The 16,948-nt window shown below is 37.9% G+C and overlaps 1 protein-coding gene across 4 annotated transcripts; it reads left to right on the top strand.

Annotated features, from left to right (window-relative positions):
• The first annotated feature begins 1,781 nt into the window (after positions 1 to 1,781).
• LOC103706782 lies at positions 1,782 to 16,818 on the top strand. 4 transcript variants are annotated; one of them, XR_604022.3, is made up of 13 exons: positions 1,783 to 2,052; positions 2,166 to 2,262; positions 2,399 to 2,486; positions 6,210 to 6,359; positions 6,616 to 6,747; positions 10,238 to 10,388; positions 10,490 to 10,528; positions 10,619 to 10,693; positions 12,072 to 12,131; positions 12,295 to 12,359; positions 16,199 to 16,289; positions 16,369 to 16,515; positions 16,594 to 16,818. XR_604022.3 is itself a non-coding variant. In XM_008791006.3 (12 exons), the coding sequence occupies exons 1-12, from the start codon at positions 1,945 to 1,947 to the stop codon at positions 16,408 to 16,410; spliced, it is 1,098 nt and encodes a 365-aa protein (XP_008789228.1). In that variant the 5' UTR covers positions 1,783 to 1,944; the 3' UTR covers positions 16,411 to 16,538. The 4 variants fall into 4 exon arrangements, 1 of the variants encoding a protein (XP_008789228.1); XR_604023.3 differs by having other exon boundaries at positions 1,784 to 2,052; positions 2,172 to 2,262; XR_003385670.1 differs by lacking the exon at positions 12,072 to 12,131 and having other exon boundaries at positions 1,782 to 2,052.
• Positions 16,819 to 16,948: the final 130 nt, after the last annotated feature.

Genomic DNA, 16,948 nt, shown 5'->3' with positions numbered 1-16,948 from the left:
TCTTGAAAAAGGAGGTAGGTCTCCGAAGCTTACTGGGGGTTGAAACCTTTCAGTTGCGGCTGCAAGCCGTCCTCGAATTCACCATGATCTTGGTAGGTGACCAAATGTCTTGGAGCCATGTTTTCAGACATCGATTGATGCATGCTCGAAAAGAAGAGAGATGCAGAGAATCAGAGAATTGAGAAGTAGACGAGCTAATGTTGCACAACGAGGAAGAAGAAGAAAAGCTAAAGTAAAAAAAAAAAAAAAAAAAAAAAAAACAAAGAATTGGAGGGTACTATCTTAACTAAGGTATTCATCTCAAGCATATCTCAAGTAAGATTCAACCATTAGTGTAATTGGAGGGTACTATCTACTTGAGCTAGTAAAATTTTTTATGCCGATGCACAAGACTTGGGTTAGATCCTGCTCTGACTTTCGTTAGGCATAATGTATATCGATGTTGTATCAATGTGGTGTAAGCAAGCATAATGAGTAACTTCTTTTTTTCGTACCCGGCATAATGAGAAATTATCAATATAAGTTATATAGATTTTCAGTCTTACAATCATAGTCGATATAACATCCAAGATTTCAGCAGTAGATTTTTTTAATTCACAAGTATTCAAACCAATGACATAAAACTATAATTAATTTAGGTTTCATCATATCAACCAATCCCAAACAATTAGGCCTTCCTAATTTTTCTTTTTCAACCTTCCATCTTAGCCAAGATTCATTCGAGATACACCAGGATCTAGATGCCATCCAGTTGTCAATGTTGCCCATAAAATACCTATGATAATGTTAAAAAATCCCAAATCATAAATCCAACTAAACTGCATCTCTATATCAACATAAAGATAACCTAGGAATCCGTTTGAACTTTGTGCTGATTTGTGGTTAATCTATGCTAATTTTTTCGCCTCAATGAAAGTCCATCACCAATTCTGATTTATAATTGAACGCTGAAAAGAGACCCGTTGCGGAAGAATTCAAATCAAAGCATAGTCTGCCTCCACAGTTCGCGATGGAGCAGAGCTGAGCACAGGCAGCGGAGCTTTTTCGGGATACTCGTGTAGGCGGGCCTTTGATAGCTCGGAATATTTGGGACTCTCCTTATGCTCAGTTAGCGCTATGGACGGTGTTCTTCACCTGGAAGCCTCTACTTCCAAGTTTGCTTAAGGTCAACTTCGACGGGGTCAGTACTGGATGGAGGGCACAAAAGGGACGCATATTTCGTTATTAGGGACTTGCACTTGAGAGTGGCGGGCGGCTGGTGGCTGTCAGCTTTCAGACACCATTGTTTTCGGAGCTGAGCTGCGAGCGGCTTGGGTGGGCATTCTCTATACTCGATGGGTGTTGCAAGCCAACTCTATCATCATGGAGGGTGATTCAGTCATAGTGATAGGTTGGATCCAGAAGACCCAAGTGGCCTGGGTGGGAACCACCCCTGCTTTGGGATATTTGGTCGATGGACGGGGACAGGATGACTTTTTAGGCCAAGCACGTTTTTAGGGAGGTCAACAGTGCTACGGACTGGGTGGCCGCTAATGCTGCCAATCACTTTGGTGGCATCCTGTGGATCCGGGAAGAGGGTTTGTCTAGAGCATTTTGTCATATTCTATTTTCTAATTTTATTGGACGTGTTCATGCTCGTATAGTTTGACTCGTCCACCTTAGCCCAAAAAAAAAAAAAAAAAAAAAAAAAAAAAAAAAAAAAAGGGAGAAAAAAAGAAGAAGAAAGAAAGAAAAAAAAAAAGAAAAAAAAAAGAGAAAAGGAGAAGAAGTGGAAGAAGAAGAAGAAGAAGCGCACAATCTGCCAATCTAGTGAAGATGACAACGAATCTTTCCCAAAGTGGACAGAGACCATAGGTTCTAGTGGTCTAGCTTCCTCACGTCCATCGCATGAATCCGGCCACCGCCTCGCCCTGAGCCCCAGCCGTGCTGAGCGGCGGTGGATCGATGGGTGCCGTCACCCGCCATCCCATCTCCTTGTCCGCCTCCCCTGCTCTCAACACCATACGCCACCACCCGCGAGTCTTCCCCTATTCGTCTTCCTCTTCTTCTTGGGTTAGTCCCTCTCCACCTTCTATTCTCTTCTAAAAATGTCTTCTTTTTGGAGCTTCGAAGAGCGAATCGAATCCTCTGAGACCTCTATCTCGCCCAATGTGCTTAAACCCTAGCTCCAGGTCGCGGGGAATCAGTGGATTCTTCTCTCATCGGGGCGTCGGGCTGTTCGATTTCGTCCTCCTCAGGCGGCGATTTCGGCCCGAAGAGAAGGTGATGAGCGTTTTTCTGAATAAAAATTCGTTTTTTTTCTTTTTCTTTTAGGAAGGGTATTTGAGATGGATAAAGACTAAACGGCAATTAATCCTGCGTGTTTTTATGGTTATTTCGTTTCCTTTTTAATCGGCAGAGGTATTCGACCCTGAGCTGAGGTCAGTGCTTGAACTGGCTACCGATGATGAACTGTATGAGCTGGAAAACATTCTCTTTGGGCCAAGGTAACTGTTTCCCTTTACCATACTGTTCCCTTACCTTTCAGGAATTTATTCTATCAGTCTTTATCTGGAACCTCTTTTGGAAGAGCTCAAGCTTTTCATTATATTTTTGCAATGCTCGATAACCAGCTACTTTACCAGGTTGGATGAGGTACTGAGAACCTCAAAATGAAGACTTGTATTGGGTTGAATCCTTTTAGCTTGGTTAGGGAAATTTATCTTTAGCTGAGAATATTCTATTCTGGGTTGTCCTCATATTCATTTATAGGGTTAATACAATGGTCTGAATTGCATATTCTATTTGATAATATGTATCAATAATTATCGTTGGATTAGTAAAGAAGGTTCCTTTCTGAACTTTGTTGAGAGATGAATGCTGATTAGCCTTCTTAGCACTTTGTTTCCATACTCCCAGGTATTTATGCATGAGCTTACATTGTGCAATGCATAAGGTGGATTTTCCTTATCATACATTCTTTCTTGCCTAATGTTGCAATTGCTAAGAATTTGATTCTTTCACGAGGTATTGAATCAATGATTTCTATCTGTAGAATTCTTTGATTTTTTATACTTGCTGTTTCTCCCCTCAATTTGACCAGGGATATATGTTATACACATACATGCATTTATGCGAAGAATGATTCTAGACTTGGGTCTGTGCCCTTGGTGGCTATCAATCTTCAATGAAGATTTCAAAGGGCTCTAGAGTTCATTCTATTTCAACTTGTTTTAATAAGTGTTTATGCTCTCGCCTGATGATGGCTTTTATGTTTAATCACCAAGAGAGAGTCCCAATAACTAGCGTTTGACCCAATTCATTAAATAGCTTTCTTGTCAACACTCACAGATAGTTAAAAATAATTAAAATAGTCACTGTATTTGGAACAAATATTTACAGTATGTTATGGTATTATATTAAAATAAAATAATCAAGTCTAACCTTCGTTGCCAAAATAGTGAGTTGTTGTGGGTTCGGGGAAGAGAATATTTTAGAGACACTTTTAGTAAGAAAGCACTTTGGACTGGTGTGAGTTCGAAATTTTGGAAAGATTCCGATGTGGGTGCGTTATCATAGGTAAAAAGATTTCGCCTACCAAGAGCCTAACCTAAGATATGGAATTGATTGAAAGCTCATAGATTTTGTGTTTGGGAGAGAGAGTATTCATTGAGATAAGAGGGAGAAACAAAGGGAAATGGAGAAAGAGAGCACATGGAGAAAGCGCTTGTATGTGTCTATGTGAACATGTACATATGGGGAGGAAGCACTTGTAAATCGTCTTATTCCTTACCTTGCTTCCATAAAATTAGGTTGGAAAGAGAAGTGGTTGAGGAGCTTAGGCAACTGTGTTGAGGAGAATGAAGTTGGATTTGTATCTTGATGGTGAATGCAACTGAAATCCAAAGCAGATTTAATGAAGTGCAGGTTTGTCTTGGCATTAGTGTAGGCCCTGAAAGAGGAGGGTGACATGGGGATGCTAGGTATCTTCAGCTTGATGGTCTCATATTGGTAGTTGGAGGGTTTGACATAGCTTGACTTCATGTTAATGAGACAATTTTCTAGCTACATTATAATGTCATAATACCCTATGCTGTCAGGTTTTGCTGTGACTCCCAAGATCCAGGTTGACTAGTTTTATGGCCAGTTTTGATGCTTGTGCCATCACTCACATTGAAATCACCACCCTTGATGTCAGCTTTTCTTTTTTGAGGTTCACAAGTCACAGACTTCCTGACATTAGCGAAGATGCCCCTCTCCGCTATGAAGTCGATGCCGTTGACTTATTCATAGGGATAAAGACATTTTTTTCAAGGGAGGCCAAAATAATCAACTTATGAATGAATAACAAATTTCTAGATAAATTTTATTCTTCATTATAATTATAAAATAGTATAAACAAAAATAATATTAGCGAAACTAAGGTTGGCGGAACTATCCCGAATTGGATGGTTCCGACCGATCCAAGCCGTATTGGTGGCTCACCAATATGGTTCCAACAATGAAAACGAGATCCGTTGCCGGAGCTGGAGAAGGAGAAGAAAAGAGAGAGCGAGCGGGGGAGGGACGCCAGCGGAGGGCCGGCGGAAGCCGCGGGGGCTGGTGGAGGCTGCGGCAGGCGAGGCTGCGGTCGGTTCTTCTATTTCGAACGAAATAGGGGTCCGGCCGCGGCTAAAAAATTTTGCATTTGTTAAGTGAAATTGGCACCTGCTGCGGCCTTCGTCGGCCCTCCGCCGGCGTCCGCTACCCTCCTCCGGCTCTCCCTCTCCCGCTCGCTATCTCTTTCTCTTTTTCTCTCTCCCACAGTGTCGTGCCCTCTCTTGGTACAGGCCCGGCACGGCCCGTACTAAGTCGTCCTGTCAGATAACCGGTACGGTACTTGGTACCGGTTCCTCCGATCTTGAGCGAAACTCTTTAGTATAAATAAAAAGAAACATTTTATAAAATTCATCAACATAAATTTCAAAACTTTATGTGAACAAAGATATGTATTCAACAATTCTAAAGCCTTAATTGATTAATTTCCTGCATAAACTTACTTTTCCCCCATTTTTCACAATGAGAATTATACCAAAGATTAGAGTTGTTATTGTGGACCTACCGGGCATCGAGCAAGCAAATCTGAACAGGTGAAGGAAAGCGGATGCCACATGCATGGTGCGTGAGAAGACCAAGTAAGCTAGAGTAACCATGAAAATTCACTTGCTTTAAAATAGGGGAAAAGGTATTGATAAGGAAAAAAAGAACAGAGGGGAAGAATGCAACACTTTTACTTTTAAGTGAAAGGCAAAACCCTATTTCCGTTTCCACACGGACTCCTATTGGCCTGAAATCCAACAAATCCAACCTAGAGGCCTTATCCATCTACTTAGTGTTGGCTATGCAAATCCTCTATCATTGTCTCATCTTTGCAAGAACTGCATTGGTGTGAAGTTCAAATAACTTCAAGGGCATTTTTGGCTGCTGAAAAGAAGCTGACACCCATTTATCTGCAAAAAGGTTATCTAGATGCTTCATTGAACCGAACTTCAATGACATCTTGACAGGTTCAAACCTTAATGGAGTAAAATAGTATAGACCATGGTCTGCCGTACCGATCCGTATCGGCTGGTACGGGCCGGTATGTACGGGTCCGGCCGGGGACCGGTACCGGATCAACGTGGAATCCGGTACCGGTAGCTTATTGTTGGAGAACCGGTATGGGACCAGTACGTATCGGTCCGGGCCGCCACCGCCCATCGGTACGCCGACCGGTACCGGTACGGCGGATCTTGGTATAGGCAATCTTGAAAACTGATGTTCCCCTGTTTCCATAAGAATGATATTACAGTTCCCACCCCCCCTCCTTTTTTTACGACTTGTCTTCACTTTGCTGTCAATGTTTCCTAAAGCAATTATCTCCACCTCACAAATAGAATCATGGGAGTTCTAGAAACTATCATGATAGCATTATAAAGATGGTAATGAAGGTGAGTGTTTCGCATATAATCTTCTCAATCTTATGGATAGTTGAAGCCATGTAAGTTTGATCTTGTTGGTTTCATGAAGTTTTCTAATCCTAAGTTTGCTAATCCTGAAAAAAGAAAGATAAAAAAGGCAAACATGTGCATATAACCAAATATATATTTATTTTGTTCACTGTAACTACTTTCCGTTCTTTGGCCCATAAAGTATTCAACTGGAACATCCTTATTTGTATACTGATTCAGATTGAATTGTGTTTGGTGCAGCTACTTCAGTCCTTTGCTTAAATCAATAACAAACAGACGGGATGCTGATTGTGTTATGGATGGAGAGGCTATTGAGGAACGAGAAGATTTTATAGCACATTTGGAGTCAAGGTTCTTGTACCTTGCAGCAGATGCCCGTTCAACTCTGCGGTCAGTGAAGTTGCTTAGATTTCGAATTTATGTGCTTGAGAACTTTTAGTCAATTCAAACTGTGTTCTCCTATTTTCTTCTTTTGGTGAACTTAGTCTATACAATGTTATCAGCATTATTGCCCTCGATTTCTTATATATGGTAAAGGGTTTTTCCAATTCTCTTTCCTTTTTTTAACAAAAAATATAAACAAATTTGATTTTTGTTTCCTGTAATGTGCCTTAGTGTCTAACTTTTTTATGTCTATTGTTACAAGGGGTTGGAGACCATCTTACAGAAATGTCTTACTTGGTCTGAGAAGAAAACTGGGTATTCCATGTTCGAAAAAATTGTCAACGGAAGACCTTGAAGTTGAAATTTTTCTTCACATGTTGAATGAATATTCAAGGTAACTTTTATGAACTTTGCCTGCCAGCAATATAAAAGGTCAGCAAAGGAAAAAGAGATAAACAAATTCATCTGTGGCATCTTTCCACCTCAATGGAAGATGAAATGCCATTTGAGCTAATTATTCAAGTTTAATATGTTCTGGCAATAAACTGATACTTTAACCTAGAAATTATTGCATATGTGACTTGTGACAAGGACTATTTGATGCAGAGACCATGACATAAATTCGCTACGTGAAGTTATCCTGGATCACCATACTACAAATAAATTACCTTTGCAGTCATAAAATCATGTCGACATCATGCAATCACTTTATTTTGCTTACTATTACATCATTGGCGTAGCAAAATGTCTTATTGCTCTTGAAATCTTGCATGTTGTTTGCCCTTGAACTACAAGCTTCAAAATCCTATGGGAATTCTCAATCTGCACCTCTTCATCCTTTTTTATCTTGGGTGCTAGCCTACTAAATCTCATCTAGGTGATATAAATCCTTAATCCACGATATCCACTGTACCCATGATATACATGAGATGATATCTTAGGCTTTGTTTGGTTCCCAAATAAACTTGAATAAACCTGAATAAAATACACTTTTTTCAGCTTTATTCAGGTTTATTCAGACAAACAACCTTTTTTGGCTTTTGAATAAAGCCCCAATAATGAGGGGCATTTCTGGGACGTTAGAAAAACTGAAAAGCACCTTATGATTAGTTCAGTTTTAACCCGGCTAAAACTTTTTTTCTTTTTCCGGGGGAATAAGTACCTATTTGAAAAGATATTCAAATATGGTGGTTACTTAGGAATCAAACACAACCTTAAAGTGATAACTGCATGTATACTTCTGGCTCATGGTACAAGTTAGCTGCCAACACGAGTGCACTAGTTTGTTGCCTAAGGAACCTACCTGGCTGCTTATGCAGTCATGACTTAATTCTTCAACACCATATTCTTCAATTTGGAGGATGAGGGTGTAAGCATTAGTGACGTAAACTTAATAATGGAATATAATTTTTGTGGCAAGGTATATAGAGATGAGGCCTAACAATATGTTAAGTTCAAAATGACCATCACACTATAATGTATCTGCTATAAAAAAAGAAGGGACGATAAAGTTGAGAGGTGCTTTTAGGGTGTTATAATGTTGCTAAATGTCTTAATTACTAACATATAACTTTAGGATACAAAGGCCATCAAATTTATGGAGGTCAGGAGGTTGAACAATGAGAACATGATAAACTTTGAAAATGAGAATATGGAGGCATATGGAATAGACTTTGAGGAGGCCCAGGTAAGTATCTACTCAAATTGTGCTGGTCAACAAAGAGAATAAAAAAAGGATTGAGTTTTTGAATAAGATTATATAAAAGCTTTGTGGATCAAGGTTTGTTCCATCCAAGGTTCACCGTATCGGTACCGAACCCCGTACCGGTGCCGCACTATCATAGTGTCGGTACTTGCGTACCGAGTGTTGGTACGCCACCGGTACCGAGTGTCGGTACGCCATCGGTACCGGACTGGTATGCCCAGTATGGTATGGTACAACATACCATGGTTCCATCAAAGTCTTTGAAAATTGCAGGCTTGTTGGTTGTAGTGAGACCTCTACCTAATTTGTTATGTAGATTAAATCCGTACAACTAGAACTTACCTTCTTAGGTTCTTTTGGACTTTGGTAACATATAATTGTAAAGTTTTGGTACAGTGAACTACGGATGTGTCACCTGTTCAATATATTGGTGTTTTATGCATGGATTTAAACAAAGAGATACAGATTGGTCAATAGGTGCTGGGCCTGATGGTAGGCAGCCTGCTCATTAATGCATGTGATGGTAGATGTTTCAAACACAGGTGGCGTGCCCACTGTATTTCTGAAAAATCAAATAAAAAGAACAGAGATGTATAGGTCACTTTACAAAGGTAGAAGTTGTGGTACATAACTAGCAAGTGAGATATGCTGATGTTAAAGATGGCTATCTATATGTATATATGCTACACATGTATGTTAGTTGTAATAACTCTACCTCCTTAAGATGGGTGAGTGGATCTAATTGAATAAGAAATGCCTTACATATGCAATTTAGCATGATATTATTGTTGGAATCAACATGAATGAAATTGCTAACAATGAAATGGATGTTTTAAGTGTTCTCAGCTATGGTTACATTGGCTTCAATGAATATAATAATTTGATTTTTAGTGTAATTCAAGGATTTAGAAAGATAACTTTCAACCATGTAGATGGATATGCATTTATCATCTATTATCTGCCAAAAATAAATATATTGTTTCTTCTGTTTAGGAGATACTTGAGATATTTTGATGTACCAGAAAATTGTTGTCTGATAGCTTGATCTTACAATATTATCAATTGATAGTCTGATTTAGAAAAAAGGAAATGAGGATTTTTTTTTCAAGAGAAAAGGATGGGAATTATCATCTATTCATTTCACGAGAAAATGAATGAAGCCATTACAATAGTGCCATCAGTGGAAACACTCTGATATGAAATTACAATTGTGTTTTTCATATTTTTTTGGAGCAACCGGGGCCCACTGCACCCCAAAAAAATCAACCTCCCTAATGATGTCATCTGCTGAAGCTTGCATTGCCCTGGAGACTCTCTCTCTCCTTCCAAATCCTCCACCAATCTGCCATCACCAACATATCCCAGCCCAGTCTGAGATTGTTCCTCATTCTTTTCTTTTTCCTCTCCAAACGCTCCAAATTGACAATAAATACCCAGGCAATCTGCTGGTATTCAGCTTATCTTTAACATATCTCCATGTCAACTTAGTGAACTGGCATTTGATAAGTAAATATAACCTGTCTCCCCTGCAGCTATTAAGATCCTTCCTTCTAAAGCCTGCATGAGGAAATCATGACTTTCTCTGGTACAGGAACTTTACATAAAACAGGAAAGTAATGATTATTTTGAATGATAAATCTCAAATATTTCCTTCCATTGATGTTTATTAGATTTAGATATGTTGAGGGAGAGCTGTGCCAGCTTCTTATACAATGTGAATCGCTAACATCATAATTTAGAAGTTAGGATTGAGAGCAAGAATGAGATCTGATGGAGGGAAACATGATTTTTTTTTTTTTTTTGGGTTGTCCAGAGTTCAACATAGTGCATGAACGAGAGTGAGAGGAGCACCATACTGATTCTCCTGGTGGGTAGGAGTGGTGCACTTAGGAATAGGTTTTAAAACCCTGTTAGTATCATGAAATTCTCCAAACTTCTAATTGATACAATGATACATGATGGAGATGCTTAACATCTGGCCTAGATGAAGTTGTAACAAGCAACCATATTAACTATTTCATGCTTTTCTTTTCTTTTGTTTTCTTTTTTGAAAGAAACATGAGTGCGCACTTCCGTTGGAAAAAAATTCCTTGTCTCTCCTCTCCCCTCTTTGGGGTGGGTGTCAGATTCTTTCTTTCTTTATTTTTTTTTTGATTTTTTCATTTGTTTTTGAAATCAGCAATGAGATGGGCCCCATTTCTTTTCCATGGGATGGCACCAGGCTTTCAAATGGTCATGGAAGTCTTGAAGTTGGACTCAGCCAGTGGAAGGTGCACACCTTTTCTGCATTGAGATTTGGGGCAAAACAACTCCAGCAAGTATTTCTGAAGGTTCTCTTCTTTGGATTCTCTTCTTTGGAAACTTTGTATTCAGCCAAATTATGTTCTATCATCACAGTGCTATCTTACTAAATCTGTTCACCTCTCAATAGGGTGGTGGCATGTTAACTGCGACAAAGATTTATGAAATGGTATGAAGGCATTTTGCATGTCATGACATGTGGACTTACCTTTCCTTGCAATGTCTCATTTTTTTTACTTTTCTTTTCCTTTTATGATAGGCAGCACAGAGACTATCTGGAAAGATGCTTTTGGAGGCTGCAAACTATGAGATAAAGCATGAGATTATAAAACAGGTATAAAATTGCATACTGCTTGCAAAATATTACACAACTTATTTTCCAGTTAATGAGTTTTTTCTTTGACTTTGCTAATGTTTAGCATAGAATGGATAAGAGTAATCCATGTAACTTGATTAATTGTGATATATCTCTGACAATCAGCTCAGTTTGTGATATATTTTTACATACTGCACCATGTAGTTGACAAGGTTTGTATTTGTGTAACAATTAACCTCATTGAAATCGTGGGCTGCCTTTTGTGAAACTGGTTTTGTGTTAATATCCAGATTATATGGGCATGCTATGTACATGTCTACTCCAGAGTTAAATTATGTGATATCAATACTCTATTAGCAACTTGAGAGAACCTTTGTATTTCCCCCCTTCTTTTCTTTTCCAATAGTTTTTCGAAATTCTGTCATGGGTTTATCTTTGGTTTATTTTTAATTAGTAAGATGCAGTTATTTTTCCATCTTTGAGATTGAAATGAACTTGATAATCCCTTGATACCTTTTTCTTGCACTTAGATACATACGTACATACACAAAACATATATGGTAGCTTATGATACATATATAGTAAATAGAAAAACACATTCATCTTGATGTTAAATCATGTCCTTTATTTTTCCTTTTGAAACCATATTGGAAAATTTCCCAATGGATCTGACAGTAACTAGATATGCCATTCTGATTAGTAACTTGATCTTCCATTATCTGATTGCATATCCTGAACTCTTAGGAAATACTAAAGTTTTCTGATAAGTATAGATCAATTAATTGGGTGAACAATTCATTGAAATCTATACATGTACTACTGCATGATGTTTATATGAGTCTCAGTTAATATTTGTTTTTTCCTAATGGTATGTAAAATTTAGAAAAGAATTTGGTACATGAATTACTTATTCCATTTAGTTGTATGTCTTATATAAAATTAATCAGGCAAATAAATGTATGGAATATACTGAAGCTACTGGCTTTTATTGATTTCTCTCTATACCATTGGGATAACCACAGCAAGAAATGTGCCAGATTTTGGGTGATGACATTCTGACAGATATTGTCCTATTACCTGGATATTGCTAGTTTCATTGCCTACTGCTTGTTGCTTGCTTGCTTGTTTGTTTTTCTTCCTATATTTTGCATTAGAAAGTCTATGGTAATATCATTCAGGAAAATATTACCTTGCAATTATCAATTGGTAGTGCCTAGTGTGGTAGGTGATAATGCTATCAATCTTAGACATAAAGGAGTATTTTGGAGGTTTCATAATTGGTGTTAGAATAAGAACTGGGGTTTAACAACTTATTCTGACAAACAAGTACATCTTCAGATTATACTCCGGTAAATGTCTTCCTTTTCAAACATGTTTCCTTCCATGTGGCTGTCAGGGTGGACAATTGGCAGCTGTCAGCCTGGAGTCCAGAGCAGCTGCTCTTGCTGCAAGACAGGTTATTCTTTCTTGAGGGAGGCTCTTGCACATTAAAAACAATATTTCTCTCCGTGCCAGCTTGCATTGAATTGGAAATGTGAATGCAAATCTGAACGCTGTCCCAATTTTTAGTGTGGTGATGATATACTAATCTGCTATTTCATTATTTTTAACATGTGTAGGGCTTGGCTCGTGCTGCAACACGATATCTTGGGCTTAAGAGTTTTATGATGCTACTTGGGCCACTGTATGTGTTTTGTTCTTTATGTTTGGTTTTTTTTTTTAAATTTCAAACACATTCGTTGGGAAAGTTTATATGTTTGCTGCAGATGGTGAGCACTCAATGTCACATTTCGTTTCATCACTTGAACATTAAACTTGCTACACACAAAACATTCTTAAAATGACAACTGATGAACGAATTAGTTTCCTTTTATTGAGTTTCCTCTGTGATGCAAGGTTGGGTTTGTGGCGCTGAGGAGTGAGTCTGGGGTGTTTTGTCTCTAACATCTATCCTCTCATCCTACTTTTTGATCCCGTTTATTTTCTGCTTTGAGATGTTTTCATCATCTTTGCTGCAAAAATCCCTAAATCTAAGCACTAAATCTCTATGATCCTATAACTACTTATTCTACCTTTATCTTTTTTTCCCCTTCTACCGTCTCAACCCAACAAGACCCTAGATTTAAATGGCTGTTGTGACTCCGTATGGTAGCATATTAGTTGAAGGTTTTATCCATCTTTGGTTCTTTATTGCATTATTTTAAGAGCTTTTCTAAATTACTGATTAAGGGACGTAATTGTTTGTTACTGCTTATTTGAATTGGAGGCTTCTGAACACTTGAGGGTGCCCATCAGGTGACATACAGAGCCCATTCGAAGGATTTATCCATCTTTGGTGTTATACTACATTATTATAAAGAGTTTTCTTAATTCACTGATTAAGGGAGGGACATATTTGTGCTTTACTTTTGATTGGAATTCGAGGCTTCTTAACCCATCAGGCAACATAAAAACCCCATCTCATAAATACTTTCTTGAATATTGTTCTTGCATTGGTTTTCTATCAGCAGAGTTGTGGTCTGTTCACTTAATAATCTAAATCTGATATAGCTTTATTGTTCTAAAGCATCATTTTCAATCGTAAGGTGTAAGATCACCTTGCATATTAGGACCTTCAAGTGTAAATGTGTTGAAACTTGAAAGTCTACTAGTCTTCAGTTTTGCTCTCACTTTGTAAGCATGTGTACATTGTATCACCTAAGACAGCATATAGTATCTACCCCTTTAGGTAACACTATGTGAAGATGGTAGCTGACATCTGTAATTGCATGAAAGGATGTCACGGATGTGCTCTTGTTTTCCTTCAGTGTGCAAGGTGGTCCTCTGAATGGGCTTTGTTGAAGAGGCTGAAGCCATTTTTGTTTTTATGTTTTTTGGTGACAGTGCTTCATGACTGAATGTATGCTAGACATGGTTTGCAAAAAGTAGGAAAACTGAAGACTGTGCTGTCACTGATCTAGATGATTACAACCCTATAGAAGGTGGGCCAAAGACAAGGTGAGCATAGTTTCTAATAGGGCATAGGGTTTCCAAACAAAAGTATTAATTTTTGAAAAAATGTGGGTTAGTTCCAAATGGTCGTACTGTGTTTTGCAACATATGTTGCCACAGGATGCCATAATTAGGAAGGTGTGAAGCCAATGCAAGGGGCACTGCAATGCTTAAAAGAAAAGAGTGCACCATGAGGATGTGCAATTGATCATACTAGTCTGGCAAAGTGAAAGTTTCCATTTCATTGCACCATGGCATGGATATGGTCTTCAAGACTGAAGACAAAAAAGATAGGGTTTTTTACATGAATACTCTTCTAAATATCGGATTTTGCATGAATACCCTTCCAAAATTGATATTTGCATGTATACCCTCGTAAAACACTTGTTTTGTCATTCTACCCTTTTTTTATTTTTGTTTTTGCATATGTATCCATGCTATCTAACGACATTAAAAAATTAACAATTTCAAATTAAAATGACTAAAATACCCTTAATGAATAGACATGCAAATAGATCGTGATCCCGATAGCAGGAGAAGAAGATAGGGACAATAGCGTAATTTTAAAATTTTATTTATTTTTAATTAATATAAATATGATTTTTTTAACACCGTTAGAACAATCGTTATATTACGAGTATTTGTATAATAATAGAGTTTTACGAGGATATACATGCAAATATCAATTTTGGAAGGATATTCATGCAAAATTTGATATTTAGAAGGGTATTCATGCAAAAAACCCAAAAAGATATTGCTTTGTGGAGTAAGGTGTCATAGTGCATCTAGAATTTCTAGGTTTCTCTGAATAGGGTTCATTTTACCCACTTAGTGTAGGTAGGATGTGAAGGAGAGCCTCTTTTATAAGCTTGAAAGCTTGGAAGCAAGTTGGGAAGAACTTGTGAGGGTAGTACGAATATTATGTTTCTATTTGTGCCAATTAGTGAGGTTCAGTTCAAGTGTCCAAAGTGATGTCTAAGTGAAGTTCTGGACCAAGTATCCTAGTGGGCTATGCTTCATTTTCCAGCATGAAAACACAATGCATTTGTTGGTGAGGGTGACTCGTGCACAAAGGAGCATTTTGTTAGTGAACTCTGGCTTAGAGCCTGGTTGAAGCCAAGCATCATTACAATTTTGCTGTAGTCAGCTCTTTGGTCAATTTTCAGAAAAAATGAAAAAGTTTGCTTAATGCATTCAAAATTCTTGGAGACGCTAACTTAAATATTATAAAACCAAAAAGGCCCCCCCAAAAAATGGAAATGCACTAATATTATATTTTCTATCCAAAAAATCATAAAAGAGAAAAGAGTGTATCATCTTTTACTATTATATCAAGCTTGAAGTTCTTTTTTCCCACTTATTCAATGTTTAATGTGCAACTTAAACATTTTACTAGAACCTTTACTGGCATTGTTTTACCCAGTTGTGGGTCCTCTTGCCTGTCAAGTCATTGAACCATGATACAACGTCAACTTTCTGCAAATGCCCATATCCTGGAGCTTCAATTGATAGAGTTTGTCAGCAACTTTCATATTCACGTCGCTGAGGATTTTGAAGCACTATGGGATTGCTGTGATATCTAGCTTATGGTAGAGACAGTGAATGGTATTGAATATTGTTTTGTCAAGTAGGCTTTTAGATATCTTGCTACTGTTCTCACTAGTGATGTTACGGGCAAGATTGCTCTTTTCTTGATCAGAAATAGGTTGTCTTGCTCTGGCCCAAAAAGATCCCTGAGATTTTGCTCCCGCTTCAGCTGTCCAGTTTGTTTGTTTTCAGTAGTTTAAACAATTTGCTTTAACTTGAGCTGATATGTGTTTTTTATACCTTATCATACCCCCGTGGAAGGAAATCTGTAAGAATCAGCCACCACTGATTTAGAGTGCCTTGGTGAGTCATGTAATATTTTAGTTATGCCAAAACAGAGCTTGCTTGCATGGAAAATATGAATTTCTATGAATTTTTTTGAATCTTTTTTATCATCTGTAATCAAGCATCTGATGACCAACATCATAAATTTGTTACAGAGAGTGCTTACTGGTCCTGCTTTCTGATATGCTTTGCACTTGTGAGCTGGAAAAAGATTTTAACTAGGAATCGCCTGTTGTACTAGTCTTCTTGGTTGTTTGCTCATCTCGCCTGTTTTCTTCATGCTGATTCTAACATTATGCAGTCTCAGTAAAATCAAGACAATAAGATTATAGTTTGATGAGAGATTGATTCAATATTTAACAACCTTATTTTCTGCTTATAGCCTCTTGAATATTACTTTGAGTTGAGATGTTTGAAGATGGGGCCTGGGTTCTGGGATCAAAGCCATTTGCAATTCCTTCCTCTAGGATACTGTTTATTTTCTATTTAACTTTGTTTACTAATTAATTTACTCATGGGTCTAACCTATGGGGCATGGCTTGGAAATTTATCCTTAGATGTGAATTGAGGTGAACCATAACCATATGACTCAATAAAATCAGATGATTTGATTCTTCTATTGGAGGGTTATTTGCCACTTTCTGATGGAAATTTATGCAGGATGTGGGGGACATTTCTGGCAGATATTGTAATTCAAATGCTGGGCACTGATTATGCTCGGATTCTGCGTGCAATATATGCATTTGCTCAGGTAATTTTTATTCTTTTTCTATGTGCGTGCCAATTGCAATTCGAACTGTGCAACTAAATTTGAGTGATTCTTTGAACAGATCCGCCTTACGCGAACACATGGCTGGACATCCAAACAATGATTAATGAGTTCATTTTTCCATTTTGCATATCAACTTCATCTCAGCCTGGCTTAAGTTAGCACATATTGGATTAATGGAAGTTGCTACTATGCTATTCATATTATGGTGGGCACCGCCCCTTTTCCTGAGCTTTGGATTTTCTCTCCATAAATTTTGATTTATTTTTCTTTTCTTTTTGTTTAGGTTATAGCTTCTTTGATGTGCAAGCCAAGGGTTACATATTAGCCAACTTCTTTCAAAATCATGTTGTGTCTGAAATCAAAAACATTCGACATATCCCTTAGACATATGCCTTAGTAGCAAGTAACAAGGCAACTTGGAATAATGTAGTTCGGCTGGGGGAGAGATTGAACATCTCCCTGCTTGGAAAAATTTTTGACTGGTGGAATAACAAGGATAATTCTCTGATCCCTTAATCGAAATGGACCTTTTAAGTAAAACTCTACATGGTAGGGTTGTTTGAAGCCAATCTTAAGCAGGTGTTTTGATAGTTATCTCCTTAACTTTTATCATACACCTTGCATGGGTGTGAAACATC

This window comes from Phoenix dactylifera, chromosome 11, assembly GCF_009389715.1.
Source record: "Phoenix dactylifera cultivar Barhee BC4 chromosome 11, palm_55x_up_171113_PBpolish2nd_filt_p, whole genome shotgun sequence".
Classification (NCBI taxonomy): Eukaryota; Viridiplantae; Streptophyta; class Magnoliopsida; order Arecales; family Arecaceae; genus Phoenix; species Phoenix dactylifera.
This window is presented reverse-complemented; position numbering and strand designations above follow the sequence as displayed.

Bases quoted from the DNA above. Each gene is read 5' to 3' on its own strand.
- LOC103706782 (XM_008791006.3), top strand. From the start codon at position 1,945: ATGGGTGCCGTCACCCGCCATCCCATCTCCTTGTCCGCCTCCCCTGCT. The intron at 6,748-10,237 runs GTAACTTTTATG...TTTTGAAATCAG, and splicing joins ATGTTGAATGAATATTCAAG to CAATGAGATGGGCCCCATTT. The intron at 10,529-10,618 runs GTATGAAGGCAT...CTTTTATGATAG, and splicing joins CGACAAAGATTTATGAAATG to GCAGCACAGAGACTATCTGG.